General features: G+C 34.1%; 1 protein-coding gene across 8 annotated transcripts; it reads left to right on the forward strand.

The window, feature by feature from the left end:
* The first annotated feature begins 931 nt into the window (after positions 1 to 931).
* On the forward strand, positions 932 to 12,254 carry LOC149537157 (putative WD repeat-containing protein C2A9.03). Of its 8 annotated transcripts, XM_089807266.1 has the most exons (11): positions 5,036 to 5,507; positions 5,681 to 5,769; positions 6,140 to 6,205; positions 6,491 to 6,595; positions 6,805 to 6,924; positions 9,897 to 10,031; positions 10,211 to 10,321; positions 10,460 to 10,551; positions 10,630 to 10,735; positions 10,887 to 10,973; positions 11,204 to 12,254. In XM_089807266.1, the coding sequence occupies exons 5-11, from the start codon at positions 6,922 to 6,924 to the stop codon at positions 11,615 to 11,617; spliced, it is 948 nt and encodes a 315-aa protein (XP_089663392.1). In that variant the 5' UTR covers positions 5,036 to 5,507; positions 5,681 to 5,769; positions 6,140 to 6,205; positions 6,491 to 6,595; positions 6,805 to 6,921; the 3' UTR covers positions 11,618 to 12,254. The 8 variants fall into 8 exon arrangements, with proteins under 8 accessions (XP_089663388.1, XP_089663392.1, XP_089663390.1 ...); XM_089807262.1 differs by lacking the exons at positions 5,036 to 5,507; positions 5,681 to 5,769; positions 6,140 to 6,205; positions 6,491 to 6,595; positions 6,805 to 6,924 and adding exons at positions 932 to 1,107; positions 2,370 to 2,532; positions 2,706 to 2,873; positions 3,227 to 3,313; XM_089807264.1 differs by having other exon boundaries at positions 5,036 to 5,769; positions 6,850 to 6,924.
* Positions 12,255 to 24,561: the final 12,307 nt, after the last annotated feature.

Below are 24,561 nucleotides of genomic sequence, written 5' to 3' on the forward strand. Positions count from 1 at the left end.
TTATTCAAAAAGTGACATTACTATTTATTTGTTATTTAATTAAACTAAATACATTATATTTTAACCAAAACTTACTTCAATCAACCATAAAATCATGAAAGGAGGAACTTTGGCGCTTGCGTCCCTTGTTCAAAAAGTGACATGGAATAAATTGATGTAATTCCTATCCTTAAACTGTTATATACCTTATGAATATAATTTTATGATTGGAAAAGTGAAGTTGGATGAATTGTGAGTCCCTATCATCTTTATATACTTTGACCCAACTCTAACAACAAATTTATAATTGATGAATTCTTTCTAAATAACACTCTCCCTAACAAATATAAACTTCTATCAAATAGTTGGATGACAACACTCTTGGGAAATACTAATAATCAAACTCATAATTGGCAAGTGTAACTTAAAATAAGAGGACACATGTCACATCCAATGAGAAACTTAGCCCTGAAGTCCTATACGAAGGATTCCAGAATCTTCCTCCTCCATACCAGTGACCGGGAAACGCCAGTGCCTCGGTACAAGCAAAGCAGCATATCCACACTTGCCCTGCGCTCTACTGCCTGCAGGACCTAGCTAACCGGCACGTGCCGGTCGCACACATAATTGATGGGCCTACATCTACCGACTGGTACAACGTGTCTCTCTCTTCTGCAAACAGAGAAGTCGCCCCAAATTCCAGCAATTTTTTCTCCGAAAACCGGGGGTAAAAAAACTTGGAAAATTTGTCCATGCGAGCCTACCAGAGAGCGGAAAAGAGAGAATTTTGATTCATCTCTCTGTCTTGTATGCCAAATGAACTGCTGACAGCTTAAATCCTACCCGTGGTTGAGGGTCCCGCGGTGGAAACTTTGAGAAAAAGTTTTTCATCTGAATGGGCTGAGTGGCGGTGGATTTGTCTATAAAGTCACGGAAAGGGGTAAAGTTCTGGGCGTTTTGAGTGTCCAGTCAAGTGGGTTTTCTGCTCGGTATTGTTGGGTTGTGTGATTTCTTGTTGTCGTTTGTTTCAAGAAGATTTGTGTGCCGGTTGCGAGAGTAGATCTGAGAGTGTGAACTGCAGTGAGAAGGAAATTGGGTTTGAGGATTTGGGCGGAGGATTTCATCCAGGTTAGTGTCAGATCATTTGATTAATTTAAGGTCCCTCGATTTTGATTTGTGCCGCCATGCAGTTTTTGAATAATTTTTGTGTAGAATTGATTTTTTTGTAGGGTTTGATTGTAGTCTTTGTGTAAATTTGAATGTGTTGTCTGCATGAGTTCATATGGGTTAGCTGTATCTGGGGCGTGGGTAGTGAATCGGCGGAACATGGCTGTTTTTGAATTTCGAGAGGTAGTTTGATTGCTTTCAGTCTCATGGCTTTGAGAAGATGTCATACTGTTAATTGCAGGGTCGATATGCTCTATTTTTTAGCTATGCGGGGGATTCTTGGTGTACGTGGTTAAATTCAGGGTTCTGTAGTAATCCGAGTTTTATTTTTACTTATCTTTTGCTTGGAGACTAGGAAAAAATAAATCCTCACGGATTTTGTGAATCGACTGGTTGAATTTTAAGTGTTGGTCAATATGTTTTCAGTTTTCTACTGGCTTTGAGAAGATGTCATCATCTCTTTAAGTGCAAGGTCGGTAACCCCATTTTAAAGTTGCGTAGGGGGTTACTGGTATGTGTCGTTACGTGAACGGTTCTGTAGTAACCTCGATCATTATTTTAATTGGGAAATCCTTGAAGGGGGTGCCGGAGAACAATCCACGTATTCGAGCGGAAAGGGACAGAAACGAGATGTATTTCTCTGGCTTGCAAATGTGATGTTCTTGATGAAAGTGTTAAAACTACAATTCACAAATCTACCCTCAAAACTAGAACTAGCTAGTAAACGAGTATGTCGAGGGGGTCGTTTGAAGAAAAATGAACAGTTCAGATAACTAAGGTACACGGTAGATATGTTGTAGATTATACTAGCCTGCAAACTAAAGGTTTTGAAAGTTATTCTGGAAGAATAATCAACGCATTGCGCAAAGAGACAGTTTGATGAGTGACGAAGCATATCCTAGTCTGCAAATAGGAGGTACTAGGTTTCAGTCTTGACTATCCATGAAAATTGAGTGTGGTTCGAGAGTTAAAATCTTCCTTCAAAGTGGTTTGTTTACTGTGATTTCTTTTGTTAACTGCCATGGATCTGCTTGACTTTTGATTTTAATTTCTGATGTTTTGGGTTTCCAAGCTGACCTATCAGTTGGATAATAAGTTTAAAAGCCAAATGCCTGGAGAATATCAATTACATATTTAAAACAATATCTAGTATATATGCGACATGAGATCTAGTTTGGTTGTTCGACCTATAACTGTGTGATCTAACGTGTTGGATTCTTCAGGACTTTTCCGAAGCAGTGCAAGATGGCACAATTTCCGCATCATGACATTGACTACATGGTAGCTGATTATGGAATGGCTTATTTTGATGACAATGTTGAGGATGAACATCACACCAGTCGAAGGGGTGATGTGGACTCGGAGACCGAAGATGATTTCGACGGGGTAAGTGCCTTTAATTCTATGTCGATTCCATGCATGCCGCATAAATTAATATTGTCTCTCAAATCGTGCTTTCTTGACTTTTAGCATGCGACTGTAGGCGCAATTATCAGTCAAGGTTTATGATGTGTTGTCTTTAATGTTTTTGCATATGAGTTTGCAATATTTATGTGCAGAGCAACAATTCGCCTGATACCACCGTTGTTCAAGCCAGAAGGGGAAAAGACATTCAAGGAATTCCATGGGATAGGTTAAATTATGCAAGGGCAAAGTACCGAGAAACACGGTTGCAACAGTATAAGAACTTTGAGAGTGTCCCTCGACCTTGCCACGATGTAGATAAGGTATAGATACATTTTTTAGTTTCATTGTTTACTAGGATTTTTTTTATATTAGCTTGTTTTCTGGGTTCGATTGCGTTTCGGATCACACTCAGGATGCAAGAGAAGATAGGTGCCAGATATTTTTCTCCTTTCTTATCTGGCATCTCTCTATCTCTCTTCTCCTGCATTCTGATGATATATCGCAAGAGTGTGATTGTGAAAATCAAATAGCTCTAGTTTTTTAGACGTCACATTAAAATTGCTATAGGTTCTTTGATATGCTTTATTTACTTGTGGGTTCTTTCATGTAGGACTACTAATATTATTCTCAAATCTATTTTTGATCGCACTTCTCTGGTTTTATGCTTTAAAAGGAGTGTAAGCATGCTGAAAAGGGTAGCAATTTTTATGGCTTCCGCCACAATACAAGATCAGTGAAGCCCACCATTGTCCATTTTCAGGTAAAGCATTGAATCAGATTTTTTGAAGTTATGTTTATTACTGCCTGATTCTTTGCGATGCACATTGTGATAATGCTCTAGTGTTCCTGTCAACCAAGTAAAATAAATCTAAAATCAGAGAACTTGAGTTTTAACTTGTATCTCTTTGAATAGCAGACTTCTAACAAATGGAACCTTTACTTTGCGGTGCATTTTGTTATCAAGCACTTGTGTTTCTGTCAATCATCTGAGAGGAAATCTAGAACCAGACAACCTATGTTTAGACTTTTGAATTGCTTACTATAACCAATAGCATCCAACTTGTTGTTAGATGATAAGTTTGCTCCACTAATATATCAGCAAACATACCCTCTAATCAAAAGAACAATAATCGTTGAGTGCTAAGTGGTAATAAATTCCTCTACGCACTATCAATTATACATAATAGGAAGATTTAAATTGGATGATCAAATTTGTTAATGTAGCTTCCGGACTCTATATTTCTAACAAATAATATCTAATGTGGAGTATAATGTGTTAACAACTATGGTCTCTTAAAAAGAATTATAATCATTGTATGCTCAATGTAATAATATCCCCTTCAAAGAAGCACACCTATGGTTGAAGAATGATTATTATTTAAGATTGTGAAAATGGCTTCCATGGCTTGAATCTTGACAGAAGGTTATACATGCTCTTTTTCGCAGAAAAAACTGCTTTATCCATAAGAACCTATGATATGTAGATTGTTCTTAATTAGTTGAGTTTTTTTCTTAAGACCGCTTTCTTCGTGCAGGTCAGAAATCTAATCTCTTTCTCGAGTCTTGTAATTGTACTGAACCCTGGTCTTACTTATATCAAAACGGGAAGTCAGGCCCCTGAAATTAGCAGACCTTCTGTAATTATTTGGCTGTATCGAATCCTATACATACTCTTAACAGACTATTAGATGCTTGTGATAATTTCAATGTGTATGTCAACAATACAATTTATATTTGTTTTGTATTGAGTTCTGTTCGTATCATAACGTAACTGTTAGGTTGGATGTTTGTAAATTTAAACATAAAATGTAAATCATCGGTTGTAATGTAATGGCTAAGAAAGAGAAATTACTGCTTGATGTAATGAGAAAATGCAATTTCTGTAGTAGTTGGTATTAAGCTGCATTTAAATTAAAAACATTTGGTTATTTAGAAAAGAAAATCTGCTGTTAACAACAACATTATCATTACTCTATAAAGGTGTTAAATATGTCATCCGATTAGAATTATTAAGCACTTGCAAGCTTCTGGTATTGCAATTTCCTAATATATTTTAATAACTTTTTCTGTTTAGTCATAAAATGCTATAGTATGTTTAGTTTGCGAGCACTTTTTGGTTGTAATTTGTTATAATCGTTTGTATAGTAAGATTTCTATATACTGTCGGATTAAAGGTCTTGGCTCTTGATGCACTGCATTGTATGGCGGCCCTTAAAATGTTTATCTATGGTCTGCAAACAGCAATATTTTTTCAAGTCATAACCTTGTTGCTACAAATTACCATTGCGTTCCCTTCAAATTTATTGTTGCTACAAATTGCCATTGTGTTCCTTTCAAATTTATTCCTGTTAGAAATGTTTATTTTGCAGGATTATGACTTTGTGCAGCTGTAACTTTGTATGATGTCTTGTAAGGTGACCATTAAATTGTTGATACTCCCTCTATATGCAGTGATAATTTTGCAGGCTATAACCTTTTGCACAGGGTGGATGCTCTTGCAGAATCTTGTGGATATGCATGATGAATTAGTTATAAGTTTTATGTTCCATACATGAAGAGGTTAGCTGTGAATCCTTAATGAGTGTAATGCATATGGTGATATGTGAGCAGGTCTCTGGAGAAAAAATGATTGCTTGTATAGAGTTTAAGTGTAAATCACGGACTTCGGACACTACATGTTTGAGCAAAACTCATTTAGAAGTATAAAAAACAGATTTGTAGCGTGCATCGAGTAGCTTTTCTATGGGTTAGATGAAATTGCATTGAGAACCGTACGAAGTTGAGAGTATTCAGTGTAATAAAGGATGAGTGTAATGTAACCGTTGGCCTTATTTTTGGTTGATTTTTATGGAGTAAATTTCAATGCAGATGATAGTAAAAGGCTGACTTCGCTAAAAAGTAAATTTTGTTCTGAACCTTTGTACTAAAAAAAGGACCCATTGCATTTGAAAAAGGTACACTGTACATGGCCATTGTTCAATTTCGAGTAGTTTTCAAAAGATTTTCAATATAATAGATTATTTGTCATATTATTCAGCTTCATTTGTTAGAGCATGCCATGATAAATTTACAGTATGGCAGTTTATACATTTGATCGACATACAACATTAGATTGATAGTTTTGCAGGTTATGCAAGTAGTCTTCTGTTTATTTGCGATAGGTCAGAAAACACAGGGTTTCATGAAGGAGCCACTTTATAAAAGGGCTCTAGAGAGGTAATAAAACATCCTAAAGTTTTCTGTTCTTGGATTGTTTGTGGCTTTAATGTAGCATGCTTGTTATCTTTGTCTGATTTGGATGTTAATGTAACATTTGTGATGTAGCTATTGATTTGGAACTGGTTTATTGTTCTACATGTTTGAGTCATTTTTCCTGATATGAATTTTTCTAAATGTTACTACTAAGTTTACTTTAATATGCTCCCGTGTGGTATTATACTTTTATTTTATAGCCATACTAGTTCTCAGCTCCGTGGAAGTGTCTATTTTTGGATTTAGATAGATGTTCTAATTGAACTAGAATTTCACTATTTAATGAGGCATGCGCCTCGATTATATTTAACTAGCTTTTACTTTTTGAGGACAGGCTTCTTGAATGATCCAGAACTGAGGGTAGTTGCTTATACAAAGCCAAGCACAGAGTGGATTTATGGTATAAATGTTTTTACAGATGTTGAAGGTTCACGGGCTTCACTCTGTTCCATTTTTTGTGTTTATTATTTAATATTTAGAAGCTAGCTAGAGGCATACAAGCTTAGAGAGCTTAATGGTCTCTCTCTGTCTCTTTCTTTCTTTCTCATTCTAGCGTGAATGACTGCTGTTAAAGCTGATCAAAAGTGTTAGATGAAATCACTTAAAAGATTGATACTAAAATTGCTAGAGCATCAATGTTAATGTCGACAGTAACTATAGCATGCCATTATTCTAATTTAACCAGGGCCAGATATTTGCTGGAGGGCTTAATTGATAAAAAGATGTCACATGCACTATTTGTGTGACCCCGTTGTCTGGATTGCTCCCTCTAGAAAGTGTATGATATGCAGTAAGTATTTAATTTGCCAATGGTGGGATGCAGATGTTAGTATTGTCTTTGTCATAATGGTAACGTGGTAAATGATAATATTGATTTACTGAAATGATGATGGAATGTTGAACTAGATATATTAAATAGAGTAGAGGATGTGCATCTTTTTTCATCTTGACCCACTGAGAAGTGGTGTATGTTTGACATATCCTCTTTGTGACATCTAGGCGAATGCATCTTGAGAACTTGACCTTTATTTCCATGTTTACAAGTTGCCACATGTTATACCACGGCGGAAGTATCTACTGAAAAGCTGGCTTGAGGCTTCATCCATATCTGCATTCATGGTATGCTAGGAAATTGTTTCCATTTTTAGACAACTTGAGTATGAAAACACTGAAACCATATTTAGGAGGTGACATTTAGAGGACACAATATAAACTGGCTTTCTTCGTATTATGTGCGACTTCGTGAAGCTTTTCTTAGCAACTCATTATGTGTTTCGTATCTTGGGGTAAAGTTAATCTAAATGATAACTGAATCCGCTTTTAGTGCTGGTTGGCTATCATTGTAATTCAAGTCCTGTAGAAGCTCTTTCATATTAATTCTGACTTGTTAATATTCGATGTAGATTTTTCCGAAGTTTTAGACTATGGGACATCATTTTACTCTAGAGAAGCCTTCAAATCTGTCACCCATTCTTTTTGTTTCCTGATTAAATCTAGTTCAATTCTTATTTAAGCATGGGTCTTGTTATGAACTTTGGTAATGGCAGCCCAACATTGGTGGGTCTGGTAATTACTTAGAGTGGTTCAAAGCATTTTGTCTTTAACTATTTCTTTTTACATTCTGTGCGTAAAACAGATTGAGATCTTTTTAAACATGCTGCGTGTGTTGGTAGTTTTCTTTTTGCCTGGGTTATAATTTCCTAATGTAATTCTTCTGTCGATTTCTGTACTGCTGTTTGGCTTGGACACAAAGCGTTCTGCAAGATTGGTATCGATGTATGCATCTTGGGTATTTGTCGCAATACTCCTTCAAGTGAATTTGGCTGCTTATAGGCTGGATTTATCATATAAGAGTTCAATTTTATTTATCTATTAATTTTGTCAACTGTTCCTGTGGTAGGCATGGTTGTGTGCAGGACGTGAATATTACTACATGAGGTCTTTTCCTCAGTAATTGAAGGATCTAAGTTCATCACTTCAGTTCAAGAGTTAATTTTCAGAAAAATTAAAAGTAAATATAATTTTAGGACGTAATTGATAATCCAAAACGCAAACGTTTACACTTGTATCCATATCCCTGGGACCACTAATGGGTAGTGGTATCTGTATTCCGTTCCAGATACTTAGGGGAGAGCATCATAGATAAAGACTCGATTAAGATTTTCTTATTTTTGTTTCATTTTTTAGCGTGTCTATCAACTTGCTGTTTATCAAGTTTATTTCAATATGGAATCACTAACAGTTTGAAACTTTGATACGGTTATTTCAATTTGTGTTTTAAAAACTTTAATCTACAAATTAAATGGTTGACATTAAACCTATACTATTTTTGTTTTGAGAATATCATCAAATTTTCAGTTTTTTAATGAATATATTAAAAAAATCTGATGCACCAAAGTACCCCACACTTGTATTTGTACCTTTCTTTGAAGTACCGTAAGTACTGCTTTCCGTGCAACCTTGGAATTTTGGTGTATGGATTTTACAATTAAATTAATTTTAGAATGCTGATTGCATTGAGAATGCATAATAGATTAGTACAAGGTAACGTTTTGGGAAGGACAGGTCAAAAGTTCGAATGGAAGGCCAAATGTAAAAGCAATTGTACTAAAGCATCAGCTGCAGGGGAAATAATTATAGAAGCCAAATGAGAAGCCAGCTCGACACTGTATATGTCGTGATACGAGACTTCCCCTAAAATGGCAGGTGCACAACTCAATTAAGCAAACTTGCTCTAATTTTCAATGTTCATGCAAGTAAACGAGGATGAGGGAGGTAAAGATTAATTTAGACAGCCTTATGCTTTCTACGTGTACACCATTAAATGCACCTCCAAAACAATATTTACATTTTTCTATTTAATGCTGACACGGATGTTAGACAGTTCCTTGGCTGTACTTGCCAAATGGCTTAGTTACTAACGACATAACACTGAAATATAAATTCACCAAATTTGTCCCCAGAATCTTTTTCGCGAAATGGATGTCTTTTACGGAAAAAAACAATTTACCCTCAAGCAGAGCAGTATTACACTCCATATGCATGCATGCGAGTGTTTACAAGCCATCGCAGGAAAAGAGGGCATTCTTAAAATGCCAGTTTGCATTCAGCATATGTAAACTGTGTATGTTGGTTGTGAGCAGAAATACTTGTTCGAAAATAGCCGCAGAATCCCAAAATATTTGTTGAAAAGTAGTAAAAAAAAACCTCCGATAACACACTCATTAAAACCAAAACGTCAGCATGCAGAGCTAAAATTTGGAAGCGGGATTAGAATCTAGATGAAATGAGCAGAAATTCGTTTGGGGTGATTCTTTTAATGTATCACAGCTTCTTCTAGGGATTTTTTTTACCTCAATTCTTATCATGATTTCTCGTCTTTTTTTTCTGATTCCTGCGACAGGGCATCACACATTAACTCAGCTTCTGACTTTTGGTGTCTTGATCTATATTGACAAGATATTTTTAAAGAAGAAAAGATTTGAAATCCGAAAACTAAACATACAATAAAAGTAACTTACGGCATACACTTAAACCCCCAATTTTCATTTGTTCAGCTAACATTCATTCTAGCATCTAAATCCAAATTCTGATCAAAATTTTCTGGCATTTGATAAAATATTTTGATTAGCTTAATCATTAGAAGAGTCTGTGTACTTCACTATCCGGGAGTGGATTTCGGACTTTACACTTTTATGGAGTGGATTTCGGACTTTCCACTTTTATGGACAGGCTTTAATAAAGTTTAAAATGCAGAGTTGTTCTCTGTTTTATCTCATTTATGAGTGGTGCTCCAAAGTATGAATAACATGTTGAAAAATTAAGCTTTTCCGGTTGGCTTGTGACCAGCCCCTAACAAGCGCAATAACTGACATATTATTGCAACCATATGAACTCTTTAAAAAACGAGTATGCCTTTTTTCCATGATATTGACTCTTTTAACTGAATAGTCCAGTTAGCTTATGCCTGTTTTCATGACAAAAACAATCTATTACCTGAATAGTCCATTGAACTTGATAAAGTGTAACAGTTATATCTACAGTTGAATTATACTGATAAGCTAAAGCATGTTTTGTGTATGACCAAACAGCTGAGGAGCTTAATGTGGGCAACATCAAAGCATGATGTTTACCTCACGCAGAATTATTCTATCATGCATTGGTCAGCATTGACTCACAAAGCGACAGAAGTGCTTAATGTTGCTGGGCACGTTGTCCCGACTCAGGTAATTTTCATATTTTGTTCTGGTTTGATATTTTTCTTTTTTCCTTTTTCATAATGTTCTGCGACATGAATGCTGATCAAGCTCAACTATCAATCCAAACTGTATTCGTTCTTTCTGGTTGCTCACTCCCAACATCTTTGCTTTGAACGTTAACAATCGTAGTTGTATTGGTTTGACAGAAATATCCTGGATCTTTGGCGGAGCCTCTATCACGAGTCCAGATTAGTACAATGTCTGTTAAGGGCAATTTAGTTGTTGCTGGAGGCTTCCGGGGAGAACTTATATGCAAGGTGAGCTTTAGAGGCAGACATGCTATGAAAATGAATGAGAGAAATAGGTTTCCATTTTTTTGCTGAAATTCACATATTGATGTACTGGATTGCTTCGTTCCATTGGTGTTCTTATAATTCAATGCTGTTTGATGTCAGCGCTTGGATCAACATGGGACGAGCTTCTGTACAAAAGTGTCTCATGACGAGAATGCTATAACTAATGCAGTGGAGATCTACAGGAATGCAAGGTAATGTGGATTGTTGATTATTTGTTACCGACATTATTCTTCTTATTCGCTATTTCTGATTGGCCTCGCCTGCTGCAGTGGCTCAACGCGCGTGATGACTGCAAATAATGATTGCATTATACGTGAATTTGATACAGAAAAATTCACAGTTCTTTCACGCCTCTCTTTTCCGTGGTCAATAAATGTAAGTATCAAGATTGTTTGAGATAATATTGTATTGTAATTAAAAACAGAATTGAAAAATGCCATGACCGTTGGAAGAATTAAAAATAGGGTACATATTTTGTTTCTGGGCTTCAGCTCTTGTTTTATTGTGCATAATTTGAATGATCCAGCATACGGCCATCAGCCCAGACAGTAAACTCGTTGCTGTTCTCGGGGATAATACAGATTGCTTGCTTGCGGATTCACATACTGGAAAGGTAATTTTCATCATGCATTAAGCTAATTAGTATTATGTGGTGCATTTTGAGGTGACTTAACTACTGCACGTGGCATAGATAGGTTTGATTTGATCGGGCTGGGTTAGCGGCAAATGTGTATCTTTTTGTTCCGATTCAAAGCTTATTTGTCCGTCTGTTTAATTGTTTGGTAAGCTTTTCATTAGCTCTCAGGCAGGACATTCAAGAATGAATTGTTGCTTGTTTTGCAGACTATTGCAACTCTCAAAGGCCATTTAGATTATTGTTTTGCGGGTGCCTGGCATCCAGATGGTCATATATTGGCTACGGGAAATCAAGATACAACGTGTAGACTCTGGGATGTTCGGAACCTTTCTTCCTCTTTTGCCGTCCTAAAGGGTCGAATGGGTGCAATAAGGTCGATAAGGTTTTCATCAGATGGACGATTTATGGCGATGGCTGAACCAGCAGATTTTGTTCACATATATGATACTTGGCAGGATTATAATAAGAGCCAAGAAATTGATCTGTTTGGGGAGGTGGCTGGTATTTCATTTAGCCCTGATGCTGAAGCTTTATTTGTCGGGGTGGCTGATCGTACGTACGGGAGTCTTCTTGAGTTTAACCGCAGACGGTCAAACTTTTATTTAGATACCATCTTTTGAGCTTTAATGAGGAAATGCTACAAGCTTCAATATTTTGCTGGCGGCATTATTTTTGTTACATTAATGGTTCGTACTCGTGATTTTTTACCAAGTAAATACTGAAATGTACATAACCTATATTGAGGGCAAAGCAGGCTTTAAAGTAAAATCCAAGGCTGGCTACAGAGAGAACACAAGAAGAATACACCAATTTGTTGATCAATTTTTGGCTTATCATGGAGTGGGGTTTGAACGTGGCAATGGCCGAAGCATTACGCCCTGAAAATGTTTATTCGTTTTTTCGTCTGGTTGTATAGCAGTAATGATAATCTGCTCTAAGGAGAGCCTTTGAAGTTTGCACAGGAAGGTGTTTTTCAAGTAAGAGAAAAATATACACTGAAAAAGGTTGAATTGGGAGAACTTCTCTGTTAAGTGTGGAACTCGTTGTTTGTTATCAACTTTTGCAAGCACCTGTAAAATAAAATTTTGCAGCGGTATTATTGTAGAATGCTCAAGATTAGAGTCATCACCTATCATGAGTTGTTAAGAATGCAGTTTTCCATAACGAGAATCGGGGTGATTGATTATTTTCTATTTCAAGCTGTACGATTAATATACCCTGCCAATTGTGAAGGTAAAGGAAGTGCCCTTTGCTATCTGTAACTTGCATAGCCACGGCTCATTAGCTAATTTCAGATTTGTGCCGTCAATAAGGAAGTCTATTTATTATCTATTACAAATGAAAAGCATTTCGGTGTGGAAGGCATTAATACAATTTATAACAAGTGCCACATAGTGGCAATAGTTTAATAAAATTGAATAGTATAATAAACTTAAAATAGTGTAATAAAATAGAATAGTATATTAAACTTAAAATAAAGGCATTAATACAATTTATAACAAGTGCCACATAATGGCAGTAGTTTAATAAAATTGAATACTATAATAAACTTAAAATAGTCTAATAAAATAGAATAGTATATTAAACTTAAAATAGTTTAGTAGTTTAACTAGTTAAGTTAGAATAGTATATTAAACTTAAAATAGTTTAGTAGTTTAACTAGTTAAGTTAGAATAGTATATTAAACTTAACAATTAATAATTATAAAATAATCAATTATTTGATTCTAATAATTATAATATTTAATGAAATTGAATTTTAATTTTAATATTTTTCATACAATCCTAGATACAAAAAATACTAATCTTCAATTTCTAATTTATAAAAATTATCATTCTATTGTTAAAAATAATTTCATATTTAATATTTTAAAAATAATTTCTTTAATATAAAAATATTTATTAATTTATAATCGATAATATAAATATAATGATTTATCTTAGCTATTAATTTTTTATTATCATTCGTAATATAAATATATAGTTAGTGTTTCTATATTTGAATTCAAAATCTTTAAAAATATATTTGATTTGTTTAATATTTTGATATATCTATCATTCTGAAAATATTCTTTCAGATATGAGTATGCTCCCTGCAAATTCGCTCCTATAAGACTCAAATGTATAAGCCAATCATACTGAAATAAAATAATTTTATAGATTTTAGAAATTAAAATTCTTGTATATATACCTTAGGAAAATTGTAAATTGAAATCTAAAATACAAATATTTAGATGTGACTGGTTGGAATAAAAGAGATTAATCATTACTTAAATAGAACTGATTGCAATAGACAAATATTAAAATTTATTATTAGTTTTGTAGAGACTTGATTGGTTTTTTTAGGCGCATCTAGTTTTCTTTAAATCTTATCAAGTGTATAATCAGGGAAAGTATATAAGGCCAATTTCGAGAAACGTCGTTGGTAAAATAAAAAAATTGAAAGTTAGCAGAGCTCGGTACCACCCTCTTGCGATCTGTAGAATAGCTAAAACCATTCTTGCACTTTTTAACTTGCCAGAAACAGCCCTTTTTTAGAACTGATTTCTATTTGACTGGTTATTCAATGGGCATTTTTAGTCATCTGGAGATCTGGTAATGTTTGTTAATGTGGTCTCTGCCAAAACAATCAAAGAGCATTTAAAAACAAATGTGAAGTTTAAATATGCAGTTTAGAGATAATCTAAATATGCTAATCGCATCTGTAATGCATTCTTTTGTGGATATAACTGAATATTTTTGTTCAATATTTGGAATCACTTAAATGATTGGGTAGGCAGAGCAGTGGTTGTCTGCATCACAGTTTACTTTGACATTCGAATTTCGAGACTAGCTTCTGCATAGGCTTTATGCTACGATGTGGGTCCGGTGGGAACTTGAGATTCAAGATTGAATCTGGATGGTGAATCTCGGCCAAGATTATTATATATTGCCTTTGGTCAGAGCTGTATGCTTTCTTGGGGTGACAATTGCCGGAGTAATGTTTCAAAAGCTACGAAGCCTAACAACAATTCAGTTTGAATCGAAGAGTCTTTTGTTTAAGAACTATATGTGCACTCCTTTTAGTTTTCAACCATATAAAATTCTCTATAAACAGAGGATCCAATTATGTAAATACAGACTGCACCATGAAAATTGCATGAGAGTTGAGCAGCGCGTGTTGAAGTGGGAAACGTACAAGCGAAGGGAGCGTGGGAGGCCAGGTCGATCCAGAAGAATAGTAGTGGTGCGCTTAATGAAAGAGCAGATGGTACGTCAGCGCTGAGGCGGCGGACATTAGAACTAGATTTGTATGCCATTGCAATGGAATCTATTAATTAAAACTCACAGTGGGGGTGGGGGAATTAGAACAATTAGAACAAGAAGATTGAGATGTAAGTAGGAACAATTGGATTCTAAGTAACATCAGCTAGATTTAATGAGTGCTAAGTGTTTCATTTGTTTCCATGAGAGATGGATTCATGTGTGAATCACGACTCATGATTCATGGGTCAACGAGTTTGACTCAAAAATTACATAGTTAAATCCTGATAGTCAATATCATAATTTGACTTATTGTGAAAAATCTCGTACTTATCAATAGTAAATTAGTTCGCAAGATCATCTCAACAGTATTGAAGAAAATAAATTTGGTGATTCAGAATTTCAAAACTACTAGGTAGGTCAGAAAAATAAAGAAAATATACAATATTATTAAGCAATTTAACATTTGTTGAGAGAACATGATGGAAAAGATTTAAATTCACAATTTTAAGATTCTTCTGCCCGATTTGTTTACTAACGAAGGCTTTAGCAATTGTCAAGTTATTTAGACAAAGTTGAAAATACAGACAGACAATGCTATCCCAAGTTTGCTAGCTCAAGTTAGTGGTTGAGGAGAAATTAGATGTAACAAAAGACATGAATGAGGCAGAATAAGGAATGGTTAAATAAGTTTTACATTGACATTCTAAAACATCTTATTACCAAAGAAAAGATAAAAATATGAGTGTTGGATAAATTTAATGCTGTCATGTGGACAGCAAATGGGGAGGGGAAAAACTATCTTTTATCAAAGAAAAGATGAAAAGATTTGTGTTGGATAAATTTATCAAAGAAAAGATGAAAAGATTTGTGTTGGATAAATTAAAGTTGTCATGTGGACAGCAAATGGGGAGGGAAAAAACTGACTATCTTTTACCAAAGAAAAGATAAAATATTTGTGTTGGATAAATTTGAAGTTGTCATGTGGACAACAAATGGGGAGGGGAAATGGCAAATGGGTAGGGGAAAAACTCACACTATGAAAGTTCAATCCAATGTGGGGTCACAAGTAGCAATCGAAGGTAAAGCTTGACTATTAGTAGCATAATTGAGAACTGAATCTCACCATGCTCAAAGAGGAGGGAAGAAAGAATGCACATATTTTGTGGTGAAGGGTGTGTTGTATTAGAATGACACTTCAATTTGAAGTGTGGTGCATGCCTGGATATTTGTGCAAAGTACAAGGACAATTTGAAAGAGACTGCTTGTATTAACTTTTTGATGAAATTAGACTACACAAAACCATTGGTTTTTTGATACAAGTGCGTAGTAGGAGGATTAATATTAAAAAGAACATGAAACTAATACAGGTCATTGATTTGTGGTACCCTAGATTGTTTGATTTTGCAAATATCATTAAAAATATCTTCATCCAAGAATTAGTTGTTTCACTATTTGTTTAAGATGTGATAGTCTATAAGGACGAATGAGATTGAAGGAATTGTCTATACTTTGTAAAATGGTGGTGGTAATCAAATCACACTCAATGTGTAGTATATGTAGCATATGAAAATATTGTACATAATATGAAAACATTGTAAAGGAAAGTAGTCATTTGAAGACATAGTTATTTTGAAGTTCTATAATGTTCCTGTTATAAAATAAATAATAAATTAAACTTTTGTAACGAGCAGATTGATTTAATATATCTCGGACCCATTTTTATTTTGTTCCTGTAGTTTGTGTCACCCTCGGCTATCTTTGTACACATTCAGAAAGTTTTTCGACGGGTATTTAAGCATGGTTTGTAGGTAGTATGTAGGCATGCTTTTGAGATATCTTTCTCTGTATTGCGAATTCCTATTGGAGTTCTGGATTGTTCACCATTTTGGAAGTGAAAGATTCTCCTTATTTGGCTTGTGCAGTTTCAATGGGATTCAACCCTCACCCTATTCCATTGTTGCATTACTTCGCTCGGATATAGCAAGTCAAAGCATCATTATATTGCGAATATCTATTGGTTCGATCTACTCTTTTGTTCTGTGTACCCCATTTGTTGTTTATTGCCATTAAATCTAGTTACTTATTTAGTCTGCAAACTTTGATCATTTATCTCCAGTCACCATTGTGCATTGTACGACCTTTCATTTTCACCCTTCATTTCCTCCTAAGACCACCGTATGGCCTTCCAATTTGATCGTATGACCCTCTACACTTTCATTTCAAAGTGGTATCTTCGAATTACCTTGTACCCATCCCTATCACTCAGCAAACTCATTGTATGGCTCTATGTTCCACCACCGTATGGCCTAGAGAAATACCTTGCTGTATGGACTAAAGTAATACCTTGTCGTACACCCTACACTATTCACCATACATAAGGTAGTTCACACTCACCGTACGAACTTTTGGACACACCGTAGAGACCATTTGGAGACAACGTATGACCCTTTTTGTGCCTTGTTCTTTCACCATACGGACTCCTTGGGTGTCACAATCTATACTTTCCCTCCCCTCTCCACCGTATGGATATCCCTATATGTATTACATAGCTGTTATGTCCACACCGTACAAACCTTTGAGCTCATCTTCGCCACTCATCTGGCCTATCCATACTTGGGGAATATTACAAGTTCTTAAAATTTTCAAAATTTCTTCTAATGACATACAATTTTATTAAATTTTTACATGTGTGCAATGACATTGATAGCGGACCTAATAACTTCAAGGCGCAATTGACCCACATCAATTTCCTTTGTCAACTTAGTGGTCATTAAAATATCATCATTTATTCATTTTAAATGGGGTTGTTCAGAATGAAGAGTGAGATTGAAGAAATTGTATATGCTTATGGTGAAAGGGTGGTAGTGGTAATCGAATCACACTCAATGTGTAGTATATGAAAATATTGTACGTAAGATGAAAACATTATAAAGGCAAATAGTCATTTGAAGACAAATACTTACTTTCAGGTTTTTATTTTTTTCAAAATTTCTTCTAATGATGTGGACAATTTTATTAATTTTTCACATGTGTGATTTACCATAGGCGATGACATTGATAATGACATGATAACTTCAAGGCACAATTGACCCACATCATTTTTCTTTTCCAACTTTAGTGTTGCTTTAGCTTTAGCATTATGTTATTGTTCGAATCATGTGCCATGCAACCAACACCAAAAGGGCTAGACTTGTCTCTAGATCTCTCTTCAAAATTGACTTTGATCCAGCCTTTCTCTAGTTTCTCCAACTTCATGTTTAGTCTTTCCTTAGAGGATAGAAAAACTTGAGTACCCATAAATATGTGAGATTTTGAGTGAGGGCTAAATCCTTCAAATGATGCCATTAGGTTGATCAAATGAAAAATTTGAAGGGTCTTGATCGATAGTCATAACATTTACGATTTGAGTAATTATATTTTCAATTTGAATTGTGACTTTCTTCCTTTTCCTCCTTTTGGAAGATATACCTATTCCTTTCTTCTAGATTATCCAAATAATAATTATCGTGTTTTTTACCAATTGCATGAGACGGTAGATTTCAATTTTTCTACATTGTATTCTTGCAACATCTCCTTTAAAGAATTTGGAAAGGGCAAAGGACAATTTAGTTATTGTATTGCGCGTTCTCAAAAAAGATTGAGAATTTACAACGTAATAGAAGATAGTCCAACATTTCTTCCATACATAGAAAACAACTAAAAGTGCAATTGAAACCAAGTTCCATTATTTGATATCTTGTCAAGATCCTTCAAATGACTATCTAAGAAAAGGAACCTACTCTTGGTGAGTAATACTTATTCCATGTAATTCCTACCCCTAGTTGACTTTTCTCTTGTATTGCCGAATTCTTTCAGGCCAATTTTCTGATTGTGTTTTATGATTATCGGTGCTTGGTCACCGGATTTGATTATATGTCACTTCATACTTAAGTTGATTTACGTGACGAGTTATTTAGTTATTTCAAGACTTTCGATGATGATATATATATGTCCATTTAGTGACTTCCATTTATTTCATGATGTTAGTTAGATGAATGACTTATATGTAGTTTTTATGGTTACTTACCCCATACTTGCATGTGTATAGTGTACTTGTATGTTTTACTTTATGATTGACGTTCTTGATGTGGTTGAGGGAGGGAGTCGTAGTCACCTGCTAGTGAGGATCTACACGATGTACCACTCCCCACCATTGCCTGTTTAGTTTAGATTATATGTGTATGTACATGCATGTATTTTATGTAGATTGTAGGTACCGGGTATCGACTTTTCTAAATTGCCAGGATGAGCGTACCCTAATGCAGTATCTCAATGGTATAAGTGGAGAGATAATTCTTGAGTTCGAATCTTAAACCTAAGCCAATTGTCCTAGAAAGTAGGACAAGCATCTGAGTTGTTTACCCATTCGAATTCATCAAGTGATGTGAATTCGTGATTTTGACCCTAGAGTTTGATTATATTTTTTGTCTTTCAGTTGAACTTTTAGATTTAGTCTTGTGGGTCTGTGATGAGTTTATGTTATAGTTAAATCAAATTAAAAGATAATATCTTTTAATGATTTAATCTAATGAAAATTTTATAAAGAAAATTCAATATTTAATTATATTTAATTAATTGAGAAATTAATTGAATAAAAGAATTAAATTTAAAGTTCTAATTTAACGTATTTATATTTATTTTAATTTAATAATAATTTATTTAGGAATTTTATTTTAATTAATAGACTCTAAATAATATTATTAGTTAAATTAATAAATATTATATTAAAAGCATCTCATGATCTAATAAAAGAGAGAAATCATTAATTTAATAAAGTTTATTTTAATTAAATTGCATAAAGCTTGTGCATGAAATTAAAATATAATAAAATAATAAAAGATAAAGGGGTTTTCGCAAGATTGCTCAATCAAAGCCCTAAATTTAAGGAAACACTCTTTATTAGCAATTTAGAGTTTATTTCTTCATAACCAAGGTTTGGAGGAGCCAATTTCTAAAAAGAAAGTTTTCGAATGAAAAGGAAGATTTTTGCGTGTTTTGCGCATTCGTTGTTTTAGCATCAGATCCAGGTAGGATCTTGTGGGTTTGTGCAGTAGTTGCTTGTTGTTTGATTTCTTTGTCTTTTTCGTATTTGTGAATATGTTTTCAGAATTCAATTAGTTTGAAACCCTTGTATGTGATTTTATTGTTCTTTGTTTGAGAAACCTCTGTATATGAATTGAGAATCTGAAACCCTTATTTGTGTCTTTATTGCTCTTCGTTTTCAAAAGCATCTGTAATGAATGAAGGGATTGAAACCCTTGTTAGTTTGAGGTTTTGTATATGGATTTGTTAAAATCGAGATGTGTGTTTTGAAAAGAAAACCAAATTTATTTTATAGATATTGACTAGTTGATTTGAGGTTCTATACGAGGTTTATATTGGAAAATTTATCAAAAGAAAAGAAGAAGAAGAAGAAGATAATTACATAGTAATTTGTAATTACCATGTAATTACATTATTAAATATTTAAAAAAATGCATTGGGCGCTGCGTTGTTTTCATTGTTTATTTATTTTTAAATATAAATATAAATTTGGGCGAGCGGGGGCCATAACCCCCCACCCCCTTTCTCCCTCCTGCTTTTCACAACGCCGACGACTATTCCTACTATGGCAACGACAGGTGCTATTGATGCAACAGTACTCTACTGCGGCAGCCCGTGGGCAAGTCGACGAGCCTTTATAATCGTTTTTGTTTTAAAAATAAAATAAATAAATTTGTTAATAGTTTTTAAAAAGTATTTTAAAATTGATTAAAAGTTTATAAATTAATTTATGTTTTAATATATATTTAAAAATTGTTATGTTATTAATTAACCAATAATGTATTAATTGTTATTAATTAATTAAATTAATATTAGATTTAAGGTTTGATAATATTAATTGATTGATTTTGTTATAATGAATTTAAAATAAGTTTTTTTTAATGACGAGTTTTGGGAATGGTTTTCTGTGTTAAACTTATAAGATTATTTTTGAAATTATTTATTTTAAGTATAACGTTGATTTAATCAAATAATTATTGTCTTGTAAAAATGGGAAAATGGGTAAACTCGGGTTTTGCTTAATGGTACAATTTTATATGAAATAATTTATATTACTAAGGAAATTTTATGAGTCATAAACCTTAGTAATTATAATACTTTGAGTAGATGAAAACGTGAACCCTATTTTGAAATGGAAAACTCTATAAACAAGTAATACTTGGAAAAGAAAACTGAAATCCTATGCTTGTATATAGAACCTTTGTGTTTTGAAAACCTAACAGACTATGAAAACAAATGTTTAAAAGACTCTAATGAGATGTGTGTGGTTTTACATTTGGGGTTTTATGTTTAAACAACTTTTTATGATTTGTTGATTGTTGAGACTAGTGTGGACTCGAGAACGTTAACAAATCTGTAATACTTGAATATGAAATGAAAACTTGAAAACCTTTAGTGAAAATTGAACTATCGTGTTTTCCGAACCTAATGAATTGAGAAAGTTACATTGTATGTACTTTATGTGACGTGTGGTTTATTGTTGTGGGTTTTGGGTTTTGACTTAACTATGTCCAATCAAAATGTTTACCAGAGGCTTGGGGAGTTTGTTCTATGATGAGGTTATGTATATGAACTTTTATACCTGACCATTGTGATGTAGTCACATGTCTTCTTTGATGAGTTTGATCTGTTGGTTGTTATTGCTTTCCAGTTTCTCGTGTAGAACTAAAGTGAATGGTGTGACTTTTTTGGTGTAACCTTTGAGTCTTGAGTCAGTTATCTTTGAATTGCTTCACAATTGCTTGTATAGGGTTGAGGTGATTATGTGATTTATTTTTGGTAATGTAATGTGATGTCATGGGTTGGTATATGTGTACTTGATTTTGGATTAGTCATGTTAGGATGATTGTATTGGTGAAATCTTTGATTTTGATAAGTGATATTTCATTACTTTCCAATTGCTTGTTTAAGAAATGATGTGTGGTTTATGATCGTATGAGACCTGCTTTTGTTGAGCTTAAGGTAGGTTATCTATATGTCATGTTGGGAAGTGGCTTGCAATGGAGGCTGGAGCCCTAAAGAGACTGCATAGGTAACCCATTGTAGGTTGTTTTAATAAGTGATAACATTTCATTAAATGAGTTTAAAATGAATTAATAAGATACGGTGCCACATAAAGTCACTAGGGGGCCGAAGTCCTATGAGGCTGCCAAGGTAACCTTAGAGTTGACTCGTTAGTATGCCTTGTTTGTATGAAAGGATATTGATGCTGCATAGAGAGGCTAGGGGGCCATAGTCTATAGAGGATGCTAGGGTAACCTTAGAGTTGACTAATGCGATGACACTTTCACACTTACAAAGTAGATTTTCTATGTGTTTGTATTGCCTTTGAGATTAGATGATACTTGTGTCTTGGTACCCTTTGAGATAGTTTGCTTTCAGGTGTTTCCTTGAACCTAGATGTTTTTTTTGACTTGTGGTTTGATTCCTGTATGAGACTTGATTTTATCTCCTCAGTGCGGTGGGAGCAGGCCATTTAAGTTCTATGTGGTCAGGTGGTAGTGCATTTTTCTTATACCATTGAGATCTGATTTCTGGATGTCGTTGTTGGATGTACATGTGTAGTTGATCCTTTCTATCTGATCTTGTATTTCTATTGGATGATTATTCTTTGTTGTATTGTACTTGAATATCAAAGATCATATGAGATGTATATTATTGATGATGTATATTCTTTGAGCTTATCATGCCTTGTGACTTTTATAGTGGATGATTAAGCATTTATGATTATTGCCAAAGTGGCATCTTATATAATTGTATATTGACTAAACGGATTTGTACTTGTAATAATTCTATGATGTGGAGTTTGGTTGTGTTAGATTTAATATTATTAAACTTGAATGTGATTCAATGTCATGGAACCTTATGAGATGTAATTTGTTTATGATGGTTTTACGTATGTGAGTTATTGCTTTCACTATTTTATCTCCACCAATTCTTAAAATTTAGCAAGATTTTCCTATGACAATTGAGAAAGTCTAAAACTTCCAACCCCATACTAACTTTTTGATTTTCTTTAGATTCTCAAGACTTGGATCCTTTACAAGGGTTTGATATCCTTCCCATGAATCCTTCAATTTCTTTTCTTTGGTTCCATTATCCACCCTCCAGTAATGTTTTATATGATAACCTATTTACAACTCAACATAAAATTCCAAATGGAAGAGCCCTTAAAGGGGCATTTTATGGTGAGGTTTCTCTCACAACATTGATCATCCAAGTATTTATAACTAGGGAATTTAGCCCAATTTTACTCTATAGATGATTGTATGTTTTCCAAATTAGTTTGACTCCTATACCATTATTCATGTTGTTCTATTTCTAGATGTTTGCACAACCCTATTTTGTTAGTAGACATTTTCCCTCAAGCCATAAGCAAGATTTTGTCTTGTTCATGATCGTAATTTTACAAGCATCTTCTCTTTATTTTATTTCTCAATAGGATTTATTATCTTGATAGGGATCATCATGAACATCACTAGATGCAACAAAATTTCTCAAATAATTATTGTGTATTGTTGGTGAGTAGATTTATTTCCTTGAAAAAGTTTCTTTACCAAGACTCTATTACCCTATATTTGAAGACATAAAAGTTCACAACAGTTGGGTAGGTTCAATGATTCACCTCCCAATGCATTTAATGAGGTAGCTCCCTCATTTGATTTCCAATGAATCAACTAATCTAACCAAACATCATTGTTCTTAACCAAAAGGCACAAAGGTTGCACACCTTATTCATAGACAAGGGGCTCAAAGGATTAACTTAAATAGATATCAATGAAACAAGAAAAGATCTAAGCTTCTCACATTTCAATGAATGATAATTCTTAGAGATTAACACAACAACAAATGAATTCATCATGATGGTATACTTCCAAGATAGCAAGATAACGCAGGGAAAAGAAAATAAGCATTCAAAAAGAAAAACTTCTTCTTCTCTGCAATCCAAAAAACAAAGTTTTAGAAAATTTTCATTAGCCAACTTCTATTCTCTTGATTCAAACTTAAAGACAAAAATTGTTGGAATTACTTTAGAATAACTGGGGGGGGGTGCGCGGGTTGGGGTTGGTGAATCAGTTATTCAAGGTCCAGATGTACAAAATAGAACTTTTTCACAATTTAGTGAACCCATAAAACATTTATTCCCATGCATGCATTGATTGTGCATTTACTAAAACTTATATGTTACTGTCAAATCAACTTGCAGAAATGTAAAGCATGAAACACAACACATTCATTAGCACACTTGACATAATGATTTGTGTGGAAACCCAATTTGGGAAAATCCACTAGAAACATGCTACCCCGTTTCACTCTTCTCAACTGATTTCCTGTGAAAGGCCAACCCTGTTAAAGGTTACAATACACACTGTTAAATGTGACCCGGTTAAGGGATTTCAATCACCCTATTAAAAGTGAGCCTTGTTAGAGGACTTCAAGCCATTCACTTGGAATGCTACCCTGTTAAAGGATTTTCCAATGAGTGTTAGGTCAATCTTAATCCAAAGGATTTATCCTAGATTGATACAATTGTTAGAGAGTAACAATAGAGCTTTGATCTGATACAACTTACAACTTCACTTGCAGATTATAGATCTTTGTTTAGTCCTCAATTTTGCTTGGCTTTCATATTTTGTAGCTTTGACAGTTTGTTCACCCTTCAAGCATTCATCTCCTTAAGCCTTCTCGCTTGGTATGCCATTGTAGACTCTTCTCTTGGGTCACTTGATGAAGCAAAACGCTTAATTCCTTCTCCTCCTTAGGTTCTCACACATGACACTAACCTCTCTAACCTCTTTGCTTCATGACTAGGCATTCCTATATAAAGGAAATTAGAATATTTTTCCATTCATTATCCATCATTTAAATTAGGATTTTGGATGGATCAAGTAGGATACAATGTATCTACCCCATATCTTGTCTATTCTAAAAACCTCTCCTAGAATCCATTTGAATTCACCTTAAAATAGTTTACATCAAATTTTGTGCCACCAACTCATCAATCTTATCTTCCTCTTGGTTCACAAGTTCTAAGAAAACAAACTTGTCAGCCTATATTTGGTGAATCTTCGATCTTTATCATAATGCAACAGTTTGACATTATCAATCTTCTGATGCTTGGCACATACTGCGTCACTTGGCATCAACTATATTTTACTGGTGCTCAACATCAACTAGACTTTACTTGGCATCAACTATCTAGCTCAGTATCTACTAGAATTTTCTTTCACTCAACT

Source organism: Cupressus sempervirens, chromosome 10 (assembly GCF_028749045.1).
Source record: "Cupressus sempervirens isolate cs-2001-9-10 chromosome 10, ASM2874904v1, whole genome shotgun sequence".
NCBI classification, from domain to species: domain Eukaryota; kingdom Viridiplantae; phylum Streptophyta; class Pinopsida; order Cupressales; family Cupressaceae; genus Cupressus; species Cupressus sempervirens.

Bases quoted from the DNA above. Each gene is read 5' to 3' on its own strand.
- LOC149537157 (XM_089807262.1), top strand. From the start codon at position 2,392: ATGGCACAATTTCCGCATCATGACATTGACTACATGGTAGCTGATTAT. The intron at 10,032-10,210 runs GTAATTTTCATA...TTGGTTTGACAG, and splicing joins GGCACGTTGTCCCGACTCAG to AAATATCCTGGATCTTTGGC. The intron at 10,322-10,459 runs GTGAGCTTTAGA...GTTTGATGTCAG, and splicing joins GGGGAGAACTTATATGCAAG to CGCTTGGATCAACATGGGAC.